The 26,742-nt window shown below is 49.9% G+C and overlaps 1 protein-coding gene across 1 annotated transcript; it reads left to right on the top strand.

Moving 5' to 3' along the window:
- Positions 1-181: 181 nt before the first annotated feature.
- On the top strand, positions 182-24,039 carry abcb8 (ATP-binding cassette, sub-family B (MDR/TAP), member 8; the record flags this gene model as incomplete). The annotated part of the gene is given in 12 exon segments (XM_042346285.1): positions 182-287; positions 1,187-1,348; positions 1,986-2,071; positions 13,279-13,376; positions 15,253-15,358; positions 19,302-19,335; positions 20,411-20,547; positions 20,719-20,813; positions 21,102-21,235; positions 21,742-21,889; positions 22,156-22,406; positions 23,916-24,039. Coding segments are annotated over 12 exon segments (1,456 nt in total), but the record flags the coding sequence as incomplete, so codon positions are not given.
- Between the last annotated feature and the right edge of the window lie 2,703 nt (positions 24,040-26,742).

Genomic DNA, 26,742 nt, shown 5'->3' on the forward strand with positions numbered 1-26,742 from the left:
ACAGCGGAGAGAAGGGAAATGTGATCAGTTGGCCTTATTGCTGGTAGACTTGAGAACAGACATCACCCACCACCCTGTTTATCTATTGTTCTGATTCTGTTTGTCGTTAAATTGCAGAGTTTCAGTAATCTTTTGAGCACTTTCTAACTGGTGTCTTTTTCTGCCGACATTGTGATGACAGACAGGACGTTGCCTTTTTCGATGCCAGTAAAACAGGACAGCTGGTCAGCCGACTAACCACTGACATCCAAGACTTCAAATCATCTTTCAAATTGGTCATCGCTCAGGTCAGCAGTATTCACATCATCTAAAGAGGGACAGAGAGGGCTCACAAAGGAATCCTCAACAATGCCAAATCACACATTGTTTATTAGATTAAATCAGGCAGGAAAAGGATATTCCTTTGTTTTGATATTGGGGAACATTGTGTTGAAGGGTCAATCAAGACTCAAGAAACCTCTTCTTTGCAAAGTCATTTCTTTTCAACAAATATTTCCGACTATCCTTCTGCCCAACTTGATAACTATAAACTATAAACTGCATCTTTAAACTGTCCGTAGCCACATGTCTCAGCATGTACATATGTATGTATGTTTACCATGTATTACTCTTCCTAATTTAGTCTTACCTCCAATTTTAGATTCTTTGACAGGTGCCAATCTGCAAATCATTTATAAAAAAATTAATAATAATACTGAATTGCCACGTGTTAATGATTCTGTGATGGGGAGACGGTAGGTATGTGTTCTGGAAGTATAGGATCAAATCAGCCAAAGTGTCTTCTTTTCCCACAAGGTGTTAGGCTTACACCAGTGTCTGTGGTTGAACAGTTTTTTCTTAGAATCTTGTTTAAAGATGGGATTTACAATTACTATTTACCAATCCTCTGGAATTTGAGCTCTGAAGAATATCTAGGAGGGAATGGCTGATTACTGTACATACTGTTGGAATATAACAACATAAGAAATTTATAATGGAATATTATTCAGGATTATGTTATGCGAATATGTATAAAATGGTCTGTTTCTGTGCTATACAGTGTTTGGATCTGCACTTAATTTAAGAACTTTCATTTATATATTATCTTTCTCTGTTATTACCAAAACGTATAACTTTACATTTCTTTACAGTAAGCTGCGAGTATTGAGGCAATCTTGTGCTTAAAGTGATTGGTTTTGCTTTCTAGGGACTGAGGAGTGCCACACAAACCCTTGGCTGCCTGGTGTCTCTATATTTTGTTTCACCAAAACTCACCGGGCTGCTTGTGGTGGTGATGCCAGTATTGGTTGGTACCGGAGCATTACTGGGCTCTTCCCTTCGCAAGCTCTCACGAACAGCACAGGAACAGGTTTGCAAACACACTTCTTGGTTAGAATCCTGTAGCTCAACAACAACAACGACAAGATTACATTTGTATAGCGCCTTTCACGTCGGGAGAATGTCCCAAGGCGCTGGACAGTGTACAGCATTTCAGACCCGAGTTGGGGTCGGGGAGAAGGGAGGGGAAGGGGGGTGGCCGATGGCATGGTCGAAGAGGAGGGTCTTGAGGCGGGACTTGAAGGCTAAGGAGGGGGTGAGACGGAGTGACTCGGGGATGGAATTCCAGCGGTTGGGGGCAGAGTGGCTGAAGGCTCTCCCACCAATGGTGGGGAGGGTGGGTTGGGGGACGTGGAGCAGCCAGAGCCGGCTGAGCGGAGGGAGCGGGCGACTTGGTAGGAGTTAGGAGGTCACAGAGGTAGGGTGGGGCGAGGCCATGGAGGGCTTTGTAGGTGAGGACCAGGATCTTGAACAAGGTTTTGCTCTGCCCGGGAATCAAACCCAGGTTCTTTCGCTTGCGTGGCGAGGGCTCTAACCAATACACTACAGGATCTCTTGTGTCTCCGCATTTTTTTGTCTTGGAAACAGCAACCTGTATATAGCACAGGGTTCCTCTGATGTCTGCTTAACATGTAACTTGTGTGATACTCGTATCCTTTTTCCTGCAGGTGGCGAAGGCAACTGGTGTGGCTGATGAGGCGCTTGGAAATGTCCGAACTGTGAAGGCATTTGCAATGGAAGACAAAGAAATTCTGTAAGTGCAACAAATGCTCCATAAATTTATAACTGATAAATAATCCTTGCTTATCACATTTAAACAATAACAACAATTTGTATTTATATAGTGCCTTTCATGTACATCTCAAAGCTCTTTACAAAGATTGTGTGGCAGATCAAGCTGTAAGCTCTGGGACAATACCTCGTGTCATATTGTTATTGTAAGGTTGAAGGAGTAGAGGAGAGATGGAATGCATTGCCCGAAAGGGAGGTCGAGGCCGATTCGATAACTACTTTTAAAAACACGGTGGACGGGTATTTGAGGAGGACGGGTTTGCAGGTTATGGGGAAAGGGCTGGGGAGTGGGACTGACATTAATTGCTCTATTCAAAGAGCCACACAGACTCGATGGGGCGAATGGACTCTTCTTGTGCTGTACAATTCTATGATTCTATGATTCTATGGTTGAAGATATCTACACACATATATATGTATACATACACACACAGTGGAATCTGCTTTAGCCGGACCCCAGTTAACCCCACACACCGGGTAAATCAAATAAATCCCCCAACCACGACTCATTTGTATTGTTACCTGTTTTAAATTCACTGGTTGATTCTGACAAAAATTAGCTTAAAATGACCGTGCTGGTTACCCTGATTGTATTCACTGTGTGTCGGTGTGTCCAGAGGCTCCGTTCAGCCATGAGCGGCTCCGGGGTGGAGGTGGGAGGAGACTAAGATTGATTGACAGTGGACTCCAGCCATTCACAAGCAGCTGGAGTTGGGCAGAGGAATAGGAAAGAACAAAGGAAAGAATGGGAGGAGATTGCCGGGCGGAGCCGCTTGTGACTGGGGCAGTCTATCAATTCACAAGCGTCTCCAAGGATGTGAATCACCTCTGCAAGGGTTCATTTAAATTTGTGACCCTGTGGTGAAGTAAGGACTGACACAAACGTTGTACACAAATATAGATGTTTATTAATTCAGATGAATAATAATTATGAGTAATCAAAAGAATACATCACAATAATGCTTACATATCCACGTATAGCTCACAACAATTTAAGTTGATCTAATCAAATGCTGTGGAAGAGATAAGAGTAGCAATGTCCAATTTAATGTGTCTTTTTAATCCAAATATATATGTCCATCCAAGGGTATCCAACTATTGTTGTACGTTTCTCAGTTCGATTACCCAAAAGTGTCCAGGTATTGTGGCACATCCAATTTGATCCCTCTCTCCTTCAATTCTTTCTTCTGATTCTCTTCCGAATCGATCTCTGTTTATACAGCTCGTTAAGATGACCTATCACTAGTCTTTTGTTTGTTCTCCGAAGCTAGTCACAACCAGCTTCCATCGTATGAGATTGACCATATGTCTCAAATAAACATCGCAAATATTGTATTTAACACATTAATTACAGAATCTTACACTTTGGAGCCATTGCTAATTGTCATCCAATGGGAACCGCAATGGGAGGGTGGAAGCGCCACTCCTCTGCTGGGCAGGAAGAGGTGAGACAACTTCAGCTAACCTCGGATTCCACTTAAGCCGGACAAAATAGTCCAATGTGTCTGGTTTAACAGGTTTCTGCTGTGTGTGTATATGTCATAGAATCATAGAATTTTACAGCACAGAAGGAGGCCATTCGGCCCATCGTGTCTGCCGGTCTTTGAAAAGATCTTCCAATTCAACCCCACTCCCCCACTCTCTCCCCATAGCCTTGATCAACCCCACTGTCTCCCCATAGCCCTGACCAACCCCACTCCCCCACTCTCTCCCCATAGCCCTGATCAGCCCCAGTCCCCCGCTCTCTCCCCGTAGCCCTGATCAACCCCACTCCCCTGCTCTCTCCCCATAGCCCTGATCAACCCCACTTCCCCGCTCTCTCCCATTAATCCTGCAAACTTGTCCTCCCCAAATAATTATCTCCTCTTAATTTTGTTATCGAATTGGCTTCCACCAGCCTTTCAGGCAACACATTCCAGATCCCAACAACTCGCTGTGTGAAGACATTTCCCCTCCCCTCTGTTTCTTTTAACAACTATTTTCAATCGGTTTCTCCCTGTTCACCCTATCGAATCCCCTCATAGTGAAAACTTCTATTAAGTCTCTGCTTAACCTTCTCTGCCCCAAGGAGAATAATCCTCGCTTCTCTCGCCTCTCCTGATAACTGAAGTCCCTCATTCCTGGTGCCATTCTGGTCAATCTCCTTTGCACCCTCTCCAATGCCTTGAATCCTTCCTAAAGTGTGGGGCCCAGAACTGAACCCAGTCTCTCGCTGAGGCCTCACCAGTGTTTTATATAAAGGTTCATCAGAACTTCCTGACTGTTGTATTCTATGCCCCTATTTATAAAGCCTATTATCGTGTAAGTTTTTTTTAACAGCTGTATCTCCCTGTCCGGCCACCTTCAAAGATTTACTGTATGACCCCCAGGTCTCTCTGTCCCTTCACCCCCTTTAAGATTGGACCATCAGCGTATATTGCCTCTCCTCATTCTTCCTCCCAAAAGGCATCACTTCGCATTTCTCCACATTAAACGTCATTGCCCCGTGTCTGCCCACGTTACCAGTCTGTCTATGTCCTCTTGCAGTCTGTTACTATCCTCCTCACTGTTTACTGCTTTTCCTAACTTAGTATCATCTGCAAACTTGGGAATTGTCCTCCCTATACCCAAGTCCAGGACATTCATATAGATCACAAACAGCAGTGGCCCCAACACTGACCCCGGGGGACACCACTGCACTTCCCTCCAGTCACCAGCACTCTCTGCTCTCGGTCTCCGCTGCCGCTGTCCCTTTAATACCGGGGACTGCTATTTTGCTACAAGTCTCTTATGTGGCACTTTATCAAATGCCTTTTGAAACTCCATATAAACCACATCAACTGCACTGCCTTCATCCACCCTCTCCGTTACTGCATCAAAAAACTATCCGGTTTGTTAGACACAATTCCATGTTGACTGTCCTTTATTAACCCATATTTTACTAAGTGAAAATTTATTTTGTCCCAGATTAGTCTCTGGAAGTTTCCCCACTGCTGACGTTAGGCTGACTGGTCTGTCGTTCTTGGGTTTATCCTTTTGTCTCTTTTTGTACAGGGAGTAACATTTGCAGCTCTCCAGTCCTCTGGCACCACCCGGTGTCCAAGGAGGATTGAAAGATTGTGGCCGGAGCCTCCGTTATTTCCAGCCTTACTTCCCTCAGTAACCTGGGATGCATCCCGTCCGGACCGGGTGACTTATCTACCTTGAGCACCGACAAACTTTTTAGTCCCTCCTCTCGGTTTATTTTTATCCCATTTCTCTCCTCCTTTACTGTGGCATTGGCTCCATCCTCTTCTTTTGTGAAGACAGATGCAAAGTCCTCATTCAGTACATCAGCCGATGCCCTCTGCCTCCACAAGATTTCTTTTTTGTTCGCTAATTGGACCCACCCTATCTTTGACTGACCTTTTGTTCTTTGTATTCTTATAAAATACCTTAGGGTTCCCTTTTATATTACCCACTAATCTTTCTTATACACTCTCTTTGCCCCTTTTATTTCCTTTATCAGTTCTCTCTGTACTTTCTATATTCTATTTGATTATCTTCTGCATGTTGGACCTGACTTTTATCATAAACTTCCTTTTTCTGTTTTATTTTAATCCCAATTTCCTTATTTATCCAGGGAGGTTTGGATGCCCTACTTTTCCCCTTTGTGGGAATGTATTTGTTCTGTCCCCAAACTATCTCCTTGAAGGCTTCCCATTGCTTTAGCTGTTTTAATAATAATAATTCTTGCATTTGATATAGCGCTGTTCACATCTTCTCGACGTCTCACAGAATAGACTGTAAAGTGAATTGACCGTATATTTGTGGGCGAAATGCAGCAGCCAATTGCGCACAGCAGTGTCCCACAAACAATCGTGGATTGAAAATGACCCATTTACTATTGTTTTGTTTTGGAGGGATTATTATGTTTTACCTGCCAATCTTTCTTTTCAGGTCTTTTTTTGGCTAGGTCCCTTTTTAACTCATTGAAATTAGCCCTCTTCCGGTTGAGTATCTTCACCTTTGATTGTTCCTTGACCCTTTCCATAAATACTCTAAACTTATTGATGATGTTGACCAGATGCTCTCCCACTGAAACCTGCTCCACTTGCCCCACTTCATTCCCCAAAACTAGATCCAGCACTGCTTCCTTTCTCGTTGGGCTGGAAACTTACTGATCCAGAAAGTTCTCCTGCACACATTTCAGGAATCCTTCCCCCTCCTTGCCCTTTACACTGTTATTCTGGCTGTCCCAGAGAGGATCGACTTCAAGATCCTCACCCTTGTCTTCAAATCCCTCCACTCATCTGCACCCCCGACCTCTCTGACCTCCTCTCTCCTCAAAACATTACCCGTTGCCTTCATTCCTCCGGGTCTTGTCCCCCAAATCCTCTGCTCCACTCTCGACGGCCGTGCCTTCAGCCACTATGCACCGAGCTTCTGGAATTCCCTTCCTCACTCCCTTCGCCTCGCCCCCTCTCTTCCTATTTTCAGGTCTCTGCTGAAGACCTTTCTCTTTGACCGCGCCTTTGGTTACCTTCCTCCCCCTTCTTCTGGCTTGGCGCTGGGATCCGTTACTGTAAAGCGCTCTGAGACACCGTCTGGCGTGGAAGGTGCTATATAAATCCAAGTTGTTGTTGTTATATAATAATAATAATAATCCTTGCATTTGATATAGCGCTTTTCACGTCGGGAGGACGTCCCAAAGCGCTTCACAGAACACACTGTAAAGTGAATTGACTGTATATTTGTGGGCGAACGCGGCAGCCAATTGCGCACAGCAATGTTCCACAAACAGTCGTAGATTGAAAATGACCAATTTATTATTGTTTTGGTTTTGGAGGGATTATTATTAGGCTCTGTGTGGAGTAAGGAAACTTGCCCAAGGTTTCGCCCTCTGCCGGGAATTGAACCCAGGTCTCTCACTTGCAAAGCGAGTGCTCTAACCACTGAGCTACAGGACTCCACGAGTTATGTTAGGATAATTGAAGTCCCGCATATCATGACTTCATTGGTTTTGCACCGTTACGAAATCTGCTGCAGATTTGCTTGTCTATCACTATAGTGGAATTTAAAAGTAGAGGGAAGGGATGCGGTGGAGAGATTTTGGAAGAAAGTTCCAATGGTTGGGGGCAAAGTTGTTGAAAGCTCTGTTGCTGATGGTGGGCGGAGCCAGTGGGGGTCATGAAGCAGGTCAGGCAGCAGCAGTGCTGGAGCAGTAAGATGGGAAGGTTGGGATGCTATGGAGCCATTTGACAGGAAAGATGAGAATGTTGATCCGTTGGAGTATAAGGAACGAGGATGGGGTGATGGGTTCTTGGAGACTGTGTGCGAGAAGGTGCGATGTGTAGATCCTGATGATGTGGACGGTAGAACTGAGGAAGCTGGCAGGCACAGGTTATTGGCAGAAGTTTAGACTGCAAGTGATAAAGATGTGCATGAGGGTTCTCTACTCATTAAGCAACAATTTGCATTGTTAGAGTGGTCATTCTTCAGACGAGATATTTGCCTGTTCAGGTGAACATTAAAGACCCCATTGGCACTGTTCAAAAGAAAAAAGAGATTTCCCCTAGTGTCTTGGCCAACATTGCAATCCCTTCCAAAAATAAAATCATTAACTTCATGGAGGTATGTGGGAAATTACTCAATTTAGCAGCTACAATCACCCACAAAAGTCTCAAAAGATTTAACAGTAAAATCCTACACCTTCATTTTGAAGCATTTCAACAAAGTTATGAACATTGAAATAATGCATCAATTATTATTTTTACCTCTGATAATGCAGCACACCTTCCAGTAATGCCAGTCAGCCTATACTGCAAGATCCAATGTGGGGCCTAAAGCCACAGCCTTTTGTCTGATTGGTTGATGACTGGGTGTGTGGTCTAATTGGCTGGTGGCAGGGTGGGTGGTCTGATTGGCTGGTGGCTGGGCAGGTGGGTGGTCTGATTGGCTGGTGGCTGGGCAGGTGGGTGGTCTGATTGGCTGGTGGCTGGGCAGCTGGTTTGTCTCTGTCTGGTGGCTGTTTGGGTGGTATGATTGGCTGGCAGCTTGATGGGTGGTCTGATTGGCTAATGACTGTGCAGGTGGGTGATCTGATGGGTTGGTGGGTGGTCTGATTGGCTGGCGGCTGGGTGGGTATGTGGTCTGATTGGCTGGTGTGAGCGGGTGGGTGGTCTGATTGGCTGGTGGCTGGACAGGTGTGTGGTCTGATTGGCTGGTGGTTGGGCAGGTGGTTTGATTGGCTGGTGGCTGGGCAGGTGGGTGGTCTGATTGGTTGGTGGCTTCACGGTAGGTCTGATCGGCTGGGCGGGTGGGTGCCCTGATTGACTGGTGGCTGGGCAGGTGGATTGGCTGGTGGTTGGGTGGGTGGGTGATCTGATTGTCTGGTGGGTAGACGCGAGGTCTGAATGGCTGGTGGCTGGGTGGGGGCTTCTGATTGGCTGGTGGCTGGGCTGGCGAGAGGTCTGATTGGACGGAGGCTGAATAGGTGTGTGGTCTGATTGGCTGATTGCTGGGCGGGAGCTCTGATTGGCTGGCGGCTGGACGGGAGCTCTGATTGGCTGGTGGCTGGGCGGATGTGTGTTCTGTTTGACAAGTGGCTTGGTGGGTGGGTGATTTGATTGGTGGATTGGTGGGTGGGTGGTCTGATTAGCTGGTGGCTCGGCGAGTGGGTGTTCTGATTGGTTGGTGGCTGGGTGAGTGCGTGGTCTAGTTGGCTGGTGGCTTCGCGAGTGGTGGTCTCACTGGTAGGCAACTTAATGTGTGGTCTGATTGGCTGGTGACTGTGCGGATGTGTGGTATGATTGGTTGGTCGTTGGGCGCCTCTGCACTTCAGGCTCTGGCAGCATCAACCTCCATGGTTGCACACTTCAACTCCCCAGCCAGTCAGGAACCTCAGTGTCTTGTTCGGCCTTCAACTGTCTTTTCTTCCTCACATCCAAGCCATGACCGCTCTGCCTTCCCTCACCTCCGCAACATCGCCTGACTCCACCACTACCACCCCATAGGCCGCTGAAACTCTTGTTCATGCCTTCATCACCTCCAGGCTCGACTATGCAAACCCCCTGCTTGTCGGCCTTCCCAACTCCTCCCTCCACAGGCTGCAGATAATCCAGAACTCTGTAGCCCGTGTCCTCTCCCGCACCAAACTCCGTGACCCCATCTCCCCCACTCTCGCCCGACTCCATTTGCTCCCTATCCTTCAGAGGATCCAGTTCAAGATCCTGGTCCTCACATACAAAGTCCTTCGTGGCCTCTCCCCACCCTACCTCTGTGACCTCCTAACCTCCTACCAATCCGTCCGCTCCCTCCGCTCAGCCGGCTCTGGCTGCTCCACATCCCCAGACCCACCATTGGTGGGAGAGCCTTCGGCCACTAAGCCCCGAACCTCTGGAACTCCATCCCCCCGTCACGCTGCCTTGGCCCCTCCTTAGCCTCCTTCAAGTCTCGCCTCAAGACCCTCCTGTTTGACTATGCCATCATCCACCCCCCTTCCCCTCCCATCTCCCTCCTGACCCCAACTCGGGTCTGAAATGCTGTCACTGTCCAGAGCCTTGGGACGTCCTCCCAACGTTTTGATTGGCTGGTGGCTGAGCGGGTGGGTCGTCTGATTGGCTGGTGGCTGGATGGGTGGTCTGATTGACAGGCAGCTTGCTGGGTGGTTTGGTTGGCTGGTAGCTGGGTGGGTGTGTCGTATGATTGGTTGAGGGCAAATTTCCTACAGTTGAATGTGAACAAGACTGGGCAGGTGTGTGGTCTGATTGGCTGGTGGCTCTGCGTGTGTGTGGTCTGATTGGCTGGTTTCTGGGTGGGTGGTATGATTGGCTGGCAGCTTCATTGGTGGTCTCGTTGGCTAATGGCTATCCAGGTGGGTGATCTGATGGGTGGGTGGGTGATCTGATTCGCTGGCGGCTTGATGGGTGGTCTGCTTGGCTGGCGGCTGGGCGGGTCTGTGGTCTGATTGGCTGGTGTGAACAGTTGTGTTGTTTGATTGGCCTGGTGGCTGGGCGGGTGGGTGGTCTGATTGGTGGGTAGGTGGTCTGATTGGCTGGTGATTGGGCGTATGGTCTGATTGGATGGTGACTCCACGGTAGATCTGATTGGCTGAGCGGGTGGGTGGTCTGTTTGGCTGGTGGCTGGGCAGGTGGGTGGACTGATTAGCCGGTGGGTTGGCGGGAGGTCTGAATGGCTTGTGGGTGGGTGATTCTGGTTGGCTGGTGGTCGGGCTGGCGGGAGGTCTGATTGGCTGCAGGCTGGGCTTGAATGGCTCGTGGCTCGCCTGGGAGTCTGATTAGCCGGAGGCTGGCCGGGCGGGAGGACTGAATGGCTCGTGGCTGGGTGGGCGGAAAGTCTGATTGGCTGGTGGCTGGGCGGGTTTGTGGTTTGATTGGCTGGTTGCTGGGCAGGAGGTCTGATTGGCTGGTGGCTCGGTTGGTTGGTGGTCTAATTGGCTGGTAGATGGGTGATGGGTGGGCAGGGCATCTGAATTGCTGGGGCGGGGGATTCTGATTGGCTGGTGGCTGGCCTGACGGCCTGGCCTGGTGGAAAGTCTGATTGGCTGGTGGCTGGACGGGCAGGAGGTCTGTTTGACTGGTGGCTGGGCGGGTATGTGGTCTGATTGGCTGATGGCTCAGTGGATGGGTGGTCTGGTTGGTTGGTGGCTGGGCAGGTAGTTGGTCTGATTGGCTGGCGGCTGGGTGGTCTGATTGGCTGATAGTTTGGTGGGTGGTCTGACTGGCAGGCTGCTGGGTGTGTGTGTGGTATGATAACATAACATGTAGGAGCAGGAGGAGGCCATTCGGCCCTTCTAGCCTGCCCTGCCATTCAATCATGGCTGATCTTCTAATCTAACTCCAGCTAATAACCTGACCCCGCCTCACCCCCATATCCCTTAATCCCTTTTGCAATAAGAAATCTATCTATCTCAGTCTTGAATATGTTCAAGGACTGAGCGTCAACAGCCCTTTGGGGTAGTGAGTTCCATACATTCACTGCCCTTTGAGTGAAGAAGTTCTTCCTCAACTCAGTGCGAAAGGGCTGCCTCTGATTTTAAGGTTGTGACCCCTGGTTTTAGTTTCTCCAAACAGGGGACACAATCTCCCACTATCTACTCTATCATTGCCCTTTGATGATCTTATAGGTTTCTATAAGAGCCCCTCTAATTCTTCTATATTCCAGAGAATATAGCCCCAAATTGGTCAGCCTATCCTCGTAACTTGATTGGCTGGTGGCTGGGGCGGGTGTTTGTCTGATTGGCTGGTGGCTCGGCTGGTGGGTGCTCTGATTGGTTGGTGGCTGGGTGGTCTGCTGTCATCACCCCCCCTCCTCAAAAAACCTTCCCTCGGTCCCTCAAACCCCAGCCATTACCGCCCTATTTCTAACCTGCCCTTCCTCTCAAAAGTCCTAGAACACATTGTTGCTGATGAACTGTGCGCACACCTCCTCCCACTCCCTCTTCAAACCCCTCCAGTCCGGTTTCCGCCCACAGCACAGAGACTGCACTTGTGAAAGTCACAAACGACATCCGCTCTATCTGTGACCAGGGCTCCCTCTGCCTCCTTGTCCTCCTGGATCTCTCCGCCACATTTGACACAGTCGATCACTCCATCCTCCTCCACCGCCTTTCCTCCATCATCCACCTCAGTGGGACCGCACTCGCCCGGTTCGAGTCCTACCTCATAAACCGCCAGCAGTACATCTGCACAAACGGCTTCTCTCTCTCTCACCCGGTCACCTGCGGATACCCCAGGGATCCATCCTTGGCCCCTTCTTTCTGATCTATATGCTCCCTCTCGGGGATGTTATCCACAGACATGGGGTACATTTCCACATGTATGTGGACGACACCCAACTTTATTTCTCCCCCTCACTTTGCGACCCCCAGTCCCCTGATGTTCTGTCAGCTGCCTGTCAGACCTCAGGAGCTGGATGTGCGCGAATTTCGTTCAGCTGAACGTTGACAAGACGGAAGCAATACTCTTTGGCTCTCGTCAACGTCTAAAATCACACGGTTCTCATCTCCTAACCTACCCGACCTCCCCCTAAAACTCTCCAAACCTGTACGCAACCTAGGTGTCAGGTTCGACCCACAATTATCCTTCCTCCTCCACGTCCAGTCCCTCACCAACACCGCTTTCTTCCACCTCCGACTCATCACCCGTCTTTGTCAATACCTCACTCCAAAAGCCGTTGAAACCCTGGTCCATGCCTTTGTCACCTCTGGGCTGGACTATCCTAACGCCCTCCTCGCCGATCTCCCCTCCACTGCCATTCATAAAATCCAGGTCATACAAAATTCTGCGGGCTGCATTCTTACCCGCACCAAACCCCACTCCCTGATCCCCCCCGTCCTGGCCAGACTGCACTGGCTGCCTGTCCCAGAGAGGATCGACTTCAAGATCCTCACCCTTGTCTTCAAATCTCTGCACTCGTCTGCACCCCCGGACCTCTCTGACCTCCTCTCTCCTCACAAAAGTGCCCGTTGCCTTCGCTTCACCGGGTTGCCCTCCTCCTTGTCCCCCGAGTCCTCCGCTCCACCATCGGCAGCCGTGCTTTCAGCCACTACCCCCCAAGGTTCTGGAACTCCCTTCCTCACTCCCTTTGCCTCGCTTCCTTTCTTCCCACTTTGAAGTCTCGGCTGAAGACCTTTCTTTTCGACCGCGCCTTTGGTCACCTTCCTCCCCCTGGCCCCTCCCACTGAGTCCACCCTGGGATCCGTTACTGTGAAGCTCTGAGACCCGTCTGGCGTGGAGGGCGCTATATAAATTCAAGTTGTTGTTGTTCTGATTGGCTGCTGGCTGGGTGGGTGGTCTGATTGATTGGCAGCCTGATGGTTGGTCTGATTGGCTGGCGGCTGCGTGGGTGAGTGGTCTGATTGGCTGGTGGCTGCGTGGGTGAGTGGTCTGATTGGCTGGTGGCTGGGCGGGTGGGTGGTCTGATTGGCTGGTGGCTGGGCGGGTGGGTGGTCTGATTCGCTGGTGGCTGGGCTGGTGGGTGGTCTGATTGGCTGGCGGCTGTGTGGTCTGATTGGCTGGTGGCTGGGCGGGTGGGTCTTCTGATTCGCTGGTGGCTTGACGAGTGTGTGGTTTGATTGGCTGGCGGCTGGGCGGGTGGGGTGGAAGGACAATGCAGGGACAATAAAAGGGATTGATGGATGGATGGACGGTTGAATCTATGCTAATTTCATTTATTTTGTGTTGGAAGGACTTTCTCCATTGAGGTGGATAAATGCAGTCACGTCAATCAAGTGCTAGGATTGGGAATTGGTGTTTTCCAGGGATTGTCCAACTTGGCACTGAATTGTAAGTCAATTATTTTTGGCTTTGTTTCCTCCAGAGAGCCTGGCCTGATCGTCCTCCCAATGTCAAAGGTGCTACTTTGAAATCATGTGGGATCCTTCCACATCTTCGAACCTGTCTCTCCCTCCTCTCTCTCCACCATTGTAACCCACATGAAACCGAGCCCATATCTACCCCTCTCTTTGCCTCCCAGCTCCACCTCCTTGCCCCCCTATTCACAGATATCTTAACATATAATAATAATCCTTGCATTTGATATAGCGCCTTATCACATCTTCAAGACGTCTCAAAGGGCTTCACAGGATATACTGAAAGTGAATTGACTGTATTTTTTGTGGGCGAACCGCAGCAGCCAATTGTGCACAGCAGTGTCCCACAAACAGTCCTGGATTGAGTGACCAATTTATTGATTTATTTTTTTCATAAACCTCTCCTTGTCCGCTTGTACTGTTCCCACCCCTATTAAAAATAGCCACCATCACTCCTATCCTTAAAAAAACCTCCCTGGACCCATCCCTGCTCTCAAATTACCATCCCATTTCCAACCTCTCCAATTTCCTGGAACAAGTTGTTGCTTCCCAGCTTCGCTCCTTCCTTTCCTGCGTGAATCCCTTCAGTTGGGTTTTCATGCCATCCAGAGCAGGGAAACAGTTTTTGTCAGAGTGACAAATGACATTTTGTCCATCTGATAGCAGGGCTCCCTCTGCCTCCTTGACCTCTCTGCTACCTTTGATATCGTTAACCACTCCTCCTCCACCACCTCCTCTCACCTCAACCTTCATGGTTCTGTCCTTCACTGATTCAGATCCTACCTCTCACACCGTCTCCATTTTATCACAAACAGCTTCTCCTCCAGCCCCCCCCCGTACCATGCGGCCTCTGTCCTCAGTCCCCTCCTCTTCAATATCTATATGCTCCCTCTTGGTGACACAATCCGCAGACATGGGGTCAACTTCCTCCAGCTTAATGTTGGCAAGACTGAGGCCCTCCTGCTTCGCTCCCAGGAGCGCCTCCTCACCTCAGCCCCTGACACGTGGGCACTGCTATGCACAATTGGCTACCCCGTTTCGCCCACAAATATACAGTCAATTTATGGCTGCTCTTTTCACCTCACTGATCTAATATGAAACTTCAGTGTTCTATTCGACCTCCAGCTCTTCTTCCAACCCCACGTTCATGCCTATGACTCGTTCTGCCCTTACACACCTTGGCAACATCGCTCACCTCCGTCACTGCCTCTCACTGCAGGCTGCTGAGACCCTTAGTCACACTTTCATCACGTCCCGACTTGACTAAGCCAACTGCCTGCTTGCTGGACTATTCTACCTTCCACAAGCTGCAGATTATTAAGGAACTCTGCAGCTCATGTACTGTCCCGCATCAGGCTCTGGGAACCTATCGCCCCTGTTCTTGTACGGCTTCACTCGCTCCCCATTCTTCAGAGAATCGAGGACAAAACCATCGCTCTTACTGTCAAGGTCCTCCACGACTTGGTTTCCCCAAGTCTCTGACCTCATAACCCCATTTGGCTGCTCCTCCACACGGACGACACTGGCCTGCTTCATGTTTCCTGCACTTCCTACTCAATGATTGGCGGTTGGACATTCAGCATCTCTGCCACCAGCCTCTGGAGCTCTGTCCTGCAATCCCTCCACCTCACTCCCCCTCATGTCTTGTCTGAAGACCTTCCCCTTCAGCTGTGCCTTCGACTCCCTCCCCCCCCCCTCCCTGCCCTCCATGCCTCCTGACCCCAACTCCCAGCTCTGGACCAAAATTCCTGATTGTCCAGCGCCCTAGGACGTCTTTCTGACGTGAAGTGCGATATACAAGTGTAATTTGTTGTTGCTGAGAGGTTTTCCACTTCCTATGTGTTCCTCAGGCATTGTTCTGGGCACCATTTACGCCGGTGGATCTCTTATTATGAGGGAGGAGATGTGTGCTGGGGATCTGATGTCTTTTCTGGTGGCTTCCCAAACGATTCAAAGGTCAGTTTGTAATTGTTATTCTTTAAAATTCTCAGTATATATACAGTTTTTTTAAACTTAGCTTATTGTGTACAAAATATTTGCCCACCAAGGAGGTTCGGGGGGGGTGGGGGCGATGGGGGAAAGCATACAGGAGACAGGGCATCCATGCACTATCTCCATGAGGGAGGGAGAGGATTCCTGAAGCCTAGCTATGGAGGTTCATGCGGGGGAGGATGGGGCTGCCTTTCTAAACGTTCATAAATTCCATCAAATTCTATTTGTTGTTTATTATAATGGTGCTCCAGTGAAGCTTTCTAACTGAAGCTTTCTAACTAGCTTACAATCTGAATGTAGAGGCAAAATAAAGAAATTGAAAGAGGCTTGTTACTTCTGGTTGAGTTGACACAAACTTTTTCCACTAGATGTCACAAACTCACAAACATTCAAGACATTGGACTGTTTTACAGTAAACTAATATGCAGCAGCTGTGTGTGGATTGTTGATTCTAATTACACCTCAAATGCTTTTAATGAGCATAAAAATAAACAAATAAATAAAAACAATAATAATTTGGTCACTCAATCCACAACTGTTTGTGGGACACTGCTGTGCGCAATTGGCTATGCGCAATTGGCTACCGCATTTTGCCCACAAATATAGAGTCAATTCACTTTACAGTATATTCTGTGAGGGCTTTGAGACATCCAGCAGACATGAAAAGCTTTATATCAAATGCAAGGATTATTATCCTGCAGAAATGTAGTCACAACTGAGTTCAGGCTAATTGGACTATAATACCCTCATCACAGAATGTGACAGTACAGAAGCAACCCATTTGGTTTATAAAATCTGTGCTCGATTTTTTCCATTTGAACCAATCTCATTTTGCTTCCTCCCACACCTCCAGCAACTACCAAATCCCTAATGTTTCAAGTCTCATCATAACTGAAGATCCTCATGCCTGGTGGCACCTTAGTGAATCTTTGAAGTACCTTTCCATTGCCATTATATCTATTAATTATATAACAACAACAACAAAATTACAATTATAGAGTGTCTTTCACGTCGGGAGGTCATCCCAAAGCTCTGAACAGTCAGGTCGGGGCCCCAGCATGGGGGAGGGGTGGGGTAGGGGTGAGAGAAGGCAGAGAGGTGGGAGGGAGACCAAAGGCACGATCGAAGAGAAGGGTCTTGAGACCGGCCTTGAAGGAGGTGAGGGAGGAAGCGAGGCGAAGGGACCGCGGGATGGAGTTCCAGAGTGTGGGGGCAGAGAGGCTGAAGGCCCAGCCACCAATGGGTGGGAGACATGGAGCAACCGTAGCCCACTGAACGGAAGGAGCGGGCAGGTTGGTAGGGAGTCAGCAGGTCAGAGAGGTAGGATGGCCTTAAAAGTGAAGACGAGGATCTTGAATTCGATCCTCTGGGGGATGGGGAGTCAGGTGAGGGTAGGAGTGATGGGGTCGGGCGAGGGTGGGAGTGATGGGGTCACAGAGCCTGGTGCGTGGTACACAGGCTGCAGAGTTTTGGATGATCTGCAGCTTGTGAAAGAAAGAGTTGGGAAGGCCAATGAGGAGGGAGTTCCCTTAATCGAGCCTTGAGGTGACAAATGTGTGGGTGAGGGTTTGGGCAGCCTGAGCGGGTGAGGCAGTGGCGGAGTCTGGCAGTGTTGTGGAGGTGGTGGTAGGCAGTGCCGGTCATGGTGCGGATGTGGGGGAGAAAGGACAGTTCAGGGTCAAACAAGATCCCCAGGTTCCTGACTGGCTCAGTGAGGTTGAGTGTGCAGCCGTGGAGGCTGATGCTGCCAGAGCCCGAGGTGTGGAGGTGCTGGTGCGAGCCAATCAGGAGGGCCTCGGTCTTGCTGACGTTGAGTTGGAGAAAGTTGTCCCTCGTCCAGGACTTGATGTGGGACAGGCAGTCGGTCAGGACACCAGTCTTCCTGGATGGAGGCAGAGAGGTAGAGTTGGGTGTCATCCGCATACATGTGGAAATTTGCCCCATGTCTGTGGATGATGTCACCACAGGGGGAGCATGTAGAGGGTGAAGTAGAGGGGACCGAGGACAGAGCCCTGAGGGACACCGCATGAGACGGTGCGGGGGCTGGAAGAGAAGCCGTTTGCCGTGACAAAGTGGAGGCGGTGTGAAAAGTAGGACCTAAACCAGTCAAGGCCAGAACCTTGAAGGTTGAGGTGGGAGGAGCAGCGGTGGAGGAGGATTGAGTGGTCCTCGATGTCAAAGGCGGCGGAGAGATCGGGGAGGTTGAGGAGGCAGAGAGAGCCCTGGTCACACATGGTCAGGATGTCGTTGTGACCTTGACCAGAGCAGTTTCCATGCTGTGGGCAACACAGAAACCCGATTGGAGGGGCTCATGGAGGGAGTGAGAGGAGAGGAAACAGCGAAGCATGGAGGCAACGGCTCTCTCAAGGACCTTGGATAGGAAAGGGAGGTTTGAGATGGGCCGGTAACTGGATAGCTGTGATGGGTCAAGGAAAGGTTTCTTCAAGGTGGGGGTGATAGTGGCTGTTTTGAGCGGGGAAGGAACAGTCCCGGATGACAGGGAGAGGTTAATGATGTCGGCAAGTAGTGGGGCAAGGAGGTGGAGCTGGAGTTTGAGGAGTGGGGTAGGGATGGGGGTCGAGGGAGGACTTCATGGAGGTTACTGTGTTGAAGACAGAGGAGGGGGTGACAGGTTTGGAAGGAGGCATGGGTAACTGTCGGATGCGTAATTGGGTGGGGGTAGGGAGGGGATGGAAGTTGGGAGGGCAGTGGCAGCTGAGCGGATTCCCTCAATTTTGGACTCAAGGAAGTCCAGCATTTTCTCGCAGTGCGAGTCAGAGGAAAATATCTGTGAGGCATATCGGGGAGGGTGGAGGAGCCGGTTAGTGGTGGAGAACAGAACAGGAGCCTGGGATTCCTTTCGCCTCCAGGATTAACCTGGAATTGAAGGATGATTTGGCCAAAGCGAGAGTGGAGTCATAGTTCTTGATGAGGTCCAGCCAGATGTGGCAGTGGACTGTTAGGCTAGATTTGAGCCAAGTGCGTTCGGCAGACTGCACCTGGTCCTTAAGCAAGCGGAGGTGGCTGGTGAACCAGGGTGAGGATCGGGAATAGGAGACAGTTCAGGAGGTGAGGGAGGCAAGGACGTTGAGTGTGGTGGAGAGGGTGCTGTGAAGAAGAGTGAGTACAGCGAGTAGGTTGCGAGAGGTGGGCCAGAGTGGGAGGAGATCAGAGGACTCCAGGGCAGCGGAGTGGGATTGCGGGGAGATCTTCCACGGGCGGTAGGAGATGGTGGTAGGTTTGGAGGCCACGGGGAGAGGGATATGGGAGTTGAGGGAGATGAAATGGTGGTCAGAGATGGCCTTGTCTGTAATGGTGACATCCAAGATGCTGAGGCCCCAGGTGATCACCAGGTTGTGCGGGTGACCGTGGGTGTGGGTAGCAGAGTGGATGTGGAGGGAGAGGTTGAGAGAGGAGAGGAGAGAGAAGTCTGAGCAGGTGGAGCAGGAGGGGGTGAAGTGGAGGTTGAAGTGACTGAGGATGATGAGGCGGTCGGAACAGAGGGAGGAGGGTGGAGATGTCAGAGATGAAGGTGGGAGAGGATTTTGGGGGGCGGTAAAGTAAGAGAATTTTCAGAGAAAAGTGGGAGGGACGGCAGAGTGTAAGGTGTTCGAAAGAGGGGAACGAGCTGGTGGAGTAGGGGGATAGGGCAAGTGACGCCCTGGATATGAGGGACACACCACTGCCATGATGGTTGGGGCGTGGGGCATGGTGGTAGGTGTAGCCGGGTGGTGTGACCTCAGTGAGGGGGAAGGTGTCACCTGGGGTGATCCAGGTTTCTGTGAGTGCCATAATGTCAATGTTCTCATCGAGGATGAGTTCATTGATGTCCAGGGTCTTGTTATACCCTAAACTGTAGCCAATATTCCTGCTTGTATTCATTTCTCTGTTTCTCAAATTGTAACAGGTCTTTGGGAAGCATCTCCATCCTGTTTGGACAGGTGAGACACTGACTATAATACTCTTTCTCTCGGCTGCAAGTCCGGCTCTGACATTAACTAAAACTAGCAGCTCTATTGAACAAAATCCAAGATCATGATTTCTCAAGATATTTGTTTTTTGGTTGGTATTTGCACTCTCTCCCTGAAGGCTTGCACCCTGTTCACCTTATTCTGGAGAATATTAAGTGCAGGTTGGCAGGAGACTGTGCTGGTTGGTACTAGCCTGGCTCAGTTAGTAGCAATTTTCTACTTTGTGGTGTGGAGTACTGGGGAACTGAGACTGCCACAAAGGATTGACTCGATTTCGAAATTCCATTGACAAACATATCATCTTGGAGACAGTATTGCTCCAAAGAGACCCCGCTTACCTCCCCCACCCCGATGATAGTCGTTGCAACTTGTACGTCAAAAACAACAAATTATATTTGTATATTGCCTTTCACGTCAGGAGTATTTGTAAATGGTGAAGCTAGGGAGACCAAGATTTATATTGAGCCCTTCATGTGGGTCACATCTCCTAAATGTTCCACCAGCCACAAGATCCAGCTAAAAACAACTCCACCATGAGCATTCTTACCACACTAAATTCTAAATAAACTTTGTCCAACCCCTATTCTTTGCCACACTCCACTGGATCCATCCCCGAATGGATCAGTTTCAAGGTCCTCACTCTCACATATATATATATATATATCCCTTTACATTCTAATCCTCCCTATGAAAGCTCTGTGACCCTATCCTGCAGGAAGCTGCTATGTAAATGCAAGTTGCATCGCTGTGATCTCCTCATACCCACACTCCTGCCGCTGCCCCAATGCTCAGCTAACATTGGCTTCTATACATCGCACAATCCCTCGGTTGCTGAACCTTCACTCATTGTGTCCCCAATCTCTGGAATTCTCTGCCTCTATCCTCTGCCGCTTGTAGTTATGGTCACCTTCCTCTCTGCCTTTCTACCAAGCTCCGTGTCCAACTAGCCTTGATTTCTCTCTCTGATTCCTGATTGCTATTTGGGATCCTCTGTATGATAATCCTTAATGTGTTGCTGAGTCTTTTATCTTTGCTTTGTTGGCAGGTTGTACGTGGGCTGAGTGCTGGAGCCAGGGTTTTGGAGTTGATGATGGTTCAGCCAACGATTCCGCTCCGGGGAGGCCTGGAGATAGACGCTCACTCACTAGTGGGCCATGTGCAATTCCACCATGTACAGTTCAGGTCTGAAACCCCCTGAGCCAATCCTCAGTATAAGAAGGGAGTTTAGCCTAGATTTCCTTTTTGAGAGGGAATGCTGCTGTTACAAGGTGCTTTAGAATTGAAACTTTTGCCTCCGAGCTCTGTACTCCCGTCAAGAAGATGTTGAATGTTCTCCTTACTGTGTTTCCCCAGCTACCCAACCAGACCTGGCCACTCTGTGTTACACGATTTCAACCTGACTCTACATCCTTTTCAGACAGTGGCCATTGTGGGTCAGTCTGGAGCGGGTGAGTAGTTGTACTTTGAGGAACTGATTAAAACCCTTGTTGCTTCTTGTTCAGCCAGTTCTAAACTCCAGAGTGACGGCTGGAGTTTGATTTACTAAAACCATAAAGTTTGTCACTGCAATCACTGGAAAGCTTGCCGCTGCTTGTGCAACTCAGCCATCAGGGGTTTAGCTGCAGAGGGTTTGAATTGTGATGATAGTTTGGGGAGAGTTTGAAGGACAAAAGTTTGGTTGGTTTGTAGAGGTACAGTGGGTAAAATAAAGTTCTCGTTTCTCTTGTTAATTGCAGGTAAATCGACAATCGCTGCTCTGCTTGAGAGGTTCTATGACCCGGAGGTTGGGGTTATCAAGTTGGATGGTTATGACATCAGGACACTTGATCCCTCCTGGCTGCGCAGTCATGTCATTGGCTTCATAAATCAGGTGTGTCTGATCCCATAGTGACAAAAACCTGCATTTACGCTGTCTTTCATACAGAATAATATCTTAAGAGTGCTTGCCAGACAACAGTATCAATGGCAAGCTATACAGTTTTAGTTGTAGTCCTGTAGCTCAGTGGTTAGAGCACTCACCTCATTAGTGAGAGATCTGGGCTTGATTCCCAGCAGCGCAAAGCGTTAGGAGGCAAGTTTCCTTACTCCACACGCCTCTGTTCACCTAGCAGGGGGTAGGTACCAGGTTGTTGTCGATTGGCAAATCGCTTTTCCGGGGATAATAATCCCTATTTTAAAAAAATATTGGGCCACTCAATCCGCCACTGTTTGTGGGACACTGCTGTGCGCAATTGGCTGCCACATTTCACTTGCAAAATATACAGTCATTTCACTTTACAGTATATTCTGTGAAATGCTTTGAGAAGTCTCGAAGATGTGATAAGGTGCTATAATCAAATGTAAGGAATATTATAACCCTGGCCCTCAATACTGCAGGAGCCAGTGCTTTTTGGCACCAACATCATGGAGAATATACGCTTTGCCAGCCCGGAGGCCACAGATGAGGAGGTTTATGAAGCCGCAAGACAAGCCAACGCTGATGGGTTCATTCGAAGTTTCCCTGATGGATACAACACCATCGTAGGTAATCTTCTCTAAAGTGCTAAAGCAGCAGAAACACCTCAGTCTGGAATACTTTAGAGAATTCCCACCTCCCCCCACCACACACACACACTGAACCCCTAGGTGGCAACGCACACGCGTTGTCTATCCCCACAGGTGCCGGTTGTCTATAAAATATTAATTCAATCAGATGTGAACAAAAGACAATGTCAATAACAAAGTGGATGTTTCTCAGCCTTATTAGGATTGTCTGGGCCGAGTGAGTGAATAGTCTGCTATGTTTCTCAGGTGAGCGCGGAGCAAGTCTCTCAGGTGGACAGAAACAACGGGTGGCCATCGCACGGGCGCTGATTAAAAACCCTCGTCTCCTGATCCTCGACGAGGCAACAAGTGCCCTGGACACGGAGTCTGAGAGAGTCGTACAGGAGGCTCTGGATCACGCCAAGAAAGGGCGGACAGTACTGGTCATTGCCCATCGACTGAGCACCATCAGGGCAGCAGATGTTATTTGTGTCCTTGACAATGGTCAAATTAAGGAGGTCAGTGTTGCCAGCGAGGTCCAGGTTAGTCAGGGACGTGTTGAGTTTCATTGAGTTCAGAAAAGATGGTTAGTCTCAGGGTTAATTCTCCACCAATGTATAAAATACCTCTAGACAACACTTTTCATCTTGCGAAGTACTTGACTGCTGGCTGGGCACTCAAGCTGGGATGGAAGCCAAGGGGGTGGGGAAAGAGGAAAGACTTGAGGCAGAGGTTGACAAAAGGGAGGGATGGGGCAAGGCAGAGGGATAGGGCCAGGGCAGGGGACATGAAATAGGCCTGTAATCACTCAGTTAAATGCCGTGGAGACATTTAAGTGTTAAAATGAGGATCTTAAAATTGATTTGTTGGGGGGATAGGGAGCTAATGGAGCCAAGTGAGAATGGGGTGATATGCTTACAGAGCCTAGTGCTGGAGAGCACGAGCTGAAGAATCCTGGATAGTCTCCAGCTTGTGTAGGAAGTAGCTGAGAGACCAATGGAGTCTGATGAGAACAGGAGTGATGGACATGCAAACTTATTGCTAGTGAGGATGCAGGTATGGATGTGTTAAGATGTGTTTATGGAGCTCGAGAGACCAGTGAGGAGCGCATTAGAAATATCCAGCCAGGAGGTGCCAACTCCAGGGTTTTTCGCGGTATTTCGAGTGAGCTCGGCACAAAGACAGGTGATGTAGCAATGCTGAAGTAAAGTGTTCTTAGTCAGAGACTGGGATGGAGGGAGGAAGGAGAGCTGATTCAATGAGTTTGGGAAGAGGACAAGGAGGTTGACGAAATAACGAGACAGTGACAGGAGTCATGTCTAGTTGCAGGAAATGTTGGTCATTAAGGCCTTGATGTCTGACTGGCAAGTGGATTATCAATGAACCCGGGATCAAGAGTGCAACTTTACAGATAGATTTGATTGCCATCTGCATATAGGTAGTCCTGGGCCCTGGAGACAATGCTGCGTGGTTAGGGGCTGGGGAGGCAGAGGCCGAGTGTCAGGTGCCAGAAACACCCATAACACAGGTACAGATGAGGGCAGACAGCGCCCGCAGAGACAGACACCTGTAATACAGGCGGAGCCAAAGACAGTCACAGGTGGGGACAGTGACACTAACAGGTACAGGTGGAACAGGAAAGTGGAGCAGGTGTGACTGCGACTGTGATTGGCTGAAAGCTTGGATGGCTGTGATTGGCTGCAGGTTTGAATGACTGTGATTGGCTGCGGGCTGGGGTGACTGACTGTGATTGGCTGCGGGCTGGGGTGACTGACTGTGATTGGCTGCGGGCTGGGTGACTGACTGTGATGGCTGCGGGCTGTGTGACTGACTGTGATTGGCTGCGGGCTGGGGTGACTGACTGTGATTGGCTGCGGGCTGGGGTGACTGACTGTGATTGGCTGCGGGCTGGGGTGACTGACTGTGATTGGCTGCGGGCTGGGGTGACTGACTGTGATTGGCTGCGGGCTGGGGTGACTGACTGTGATTGGCTGCGGGCTGGGGTGACTGACTGTGATTGGCTGCAGGCTGGTACCCACGTGGAGCTGATGCAGAGAGGAGGGCTGTACGCAGAACTGATCCGCAGACAAAGTAATCCGCAGCCGCTGAACCCGGACACAAAATAAACTCTTCAATGATTTTCAAAAGACATTATGGATAGTATTTGCTGCTGAATATATATTAAAATCATAATAATGGAGCCTCGCGCTGTGTAACTGACTGCATGCGCTGCCCTACCCTGCCCTGCGCTACGTTGCCCTGCGCTGCCCTACCTTGCACTGCGCTGCCCTGCCCTGCCCTGCGCTGCCCTACCCTGCCCTGCCCTGCGCTGCCCTACCCTGCCCTGCGCTACGTTGCCCTGCGCTGCCCTACCTTGCCCTGCGCTGCCCTGCCCTGCGCTGCCCTGCCCTGCGCTGCCCTACCCTGCCCTGCCCTGCGCTGCCCTACCCTGCCCTGCGCTACGTTGCCCTGCGCTGCCCTGCCCTACCCTGCGCTGGCCTGCCCTGCCCTACCCTGCCCTGCCTGGGTGGTCTTCATGGCAGGGTAAAGATTCCTGAACGAGTAATTCCATGATGATTATCTGGCTTCTAATATCTTAAGTGTTTTGGGAGGATTGTTACTGTTGAAATGATTGTGGGTTATTTGAGATGTTTGTAGATCTCAGTGGGTTGTACAAAAGAGAGAAAAATGAGCCACAACGCATGGGCCCTGGGTTTCAATCAGCAATGAAGTGAAGCTTCTCTCTCCCCAGGACAGGCAACTGTGAAACTTGATGAGATTTTGAGGGTCACTGTTGAGGGAAGAGTAATATTTCTTATTCAGGTCCAAAGGTGATTGATTCCGAAGCTCATTGTGTTGATGATTACATGGGAATAGTAGCAGCAACATGAGGGTAATCAAAAATTAGCAATTAGGTGACAAAATATGCCAGTTTCAAAGTCTTTTGTGTTCAGGGAGAAGCGCTGGCTGAAGGAAGAGAGCAGATCCCAGCTCGATGTTGTGTAAAACAATGAGCAGGAGTAGACGGCAGGGTGATGGAGTTTTGATATTGCAATAGAAGCTGGTTTACCTCAGACGCCCAGTAAATCGGAAAAAATGCCCAGCCCCAATTCATTTGTTATTCTTATCTGTTTTAAATATGCTGGTTAATTTGGACAAAATCCAGTTAATCCAGACAAATGCCATAGTGATGGTCACACTGCCTCAACTCACTCAAGGTTTCAGTGTCGAGCGGCTCCAGTCACACTCCATGCCCAAGTTGTCAATCAGTGAAAGGGCAGAGGAACGAGGGAGACACAAGGGAAGGAATGGAGATGATACCGCAATTGATTGAAAGCCTGGAGCCGCTCTGGAATGGATGGACTTTGAATGTAGCCGCTCGAGACTGTAGTGTGTAAATTGGCTGCTGCGTTTGCCCACAAAACACACTGTATCACAGTACACACACTTGGCACAATGTGACTTTTCTCGGTCAGCCGGGAGTCATGACATACATGGAAATCCATCATTGTGCCTTAGAGTCTCCAAACCAAGCTGAGATTTTCATGCACGTGTTGGAATGGTATGCGCACTCTCTCCCTAGAGAAAAGGATCCTGTTTACTTATTCCGGAAAGTATTAGGCACAGGTTGGAAAGAGCTAAGGCTTCGGGGGACCCCAGAGTGTGCGTTGGGGTAACTGCTGAAGTTCTAACCAGCTAAACCACATAGCTTGCCATTGATATCCCTGACTGGCAAGCTTTCTGCTGCTTGTCCAGCTAGGACCACCCTACCCGTTAGGGCTTTAGCTTGCAGGGTTAACAGCAGCTGAGAGTTACGACTCCCTGTACCCAATTCCTGCCGATGAGCTGGGCTGTCCTGGAATACTGTGGACCTACCTGGCTCAGGAAGCAGACTAGAGGCTGTCACGGTGAGCTGGCTGTTGTCAAACACGTCACCTTGTAGCCACTTCAGTTGAGGGGGGCCCAGCTTACCTCCCTCCTGGAGGTAATCCCCCTGGAGGATTTGACATCTGACGAGCATGTTTGAGCTTCACCAGGGGGATGACAGATATCAGGACATCCTTACGAGCTTCCTGGTGGGTAACACAGCTCAGCAGGAAATGTGTGAGATCATTGCCACCATCTTCCTCAGGCCACATGTCCTTCCCATTGAGAACTGGAGTTTAAACAGCAGCTGCTTACAGTGGGTAATCACAGTGGGTTGCAAGATAGGGCCAAGTGGCTCAATGGCCCAAGTGGCTCAAAGACCTAAGTTGATCGGAGACCCAAGTGGCTGAGATGGCCAAATGGATCGGAGGGCCCAATGGATCGGAGGACCATGTGGCTCAGTGGGCCAAGTAGCTCGGAAGTCCAAGTGGCTCAGAGGGCCAAGTGGCACAGGGGGCCCAGTGGCGCAGGGGGCGCAGTGGCTCGTGCAACCAAGTGGCTCATGGGGCCCAGTGCCTCATTGGGCCCAATGGCTCATATGGCCCGGTATCCCATTGGGCCCAGTGCTCATAGGGCCAAGCGGTTCACACAATGGCGACGATCCGGAGGCTGGGTTCGTGAGGCGCTTTGCTGACCTTGAGCCGCATGAGGCTGTCTGTGGGTTGTCCAGACTGAAGCTGTGGTGTCAGGAGCCCTGGGGCTCGAGGTCGAATTCTCCCGCAGCCTGGGAGCCTGGAGTGGAATCATGGCGTGGAGATGGAGGTGACCTACCCAGGATCGAGGCCCGAGGCGCGCAAAGCGAGGCTGGGACTTAGTGCCTCGGGTGGGACCCGCGGCTCAACGTCCAGCGGCTCAACAACCAGCGGGACCTGGGACGCGGTCGGAGCAGGCGCCTGGGGCTAGCTCAGCGGCGAGCGGGACCTGCGG

This window comes from Callorhinchus milii, unplaced genomic scaffold (assembly GCF_018977255.1).
Source record: "Callorhinchus milii isolate IMCB2004 unplaced genomic scaffold, IMCB_Cmil_1.0 Scaffold569, whole genome shotgun sequence".
In the NCBI taxonomy this organism is placed as follows: domain Eukaryota; kingdom Metazoa; phylum Chordata; class Chondrichthyes; order Chimaeriformes; family Callorhinchidae; genus Callorhinchus; species Callorhinchus milii.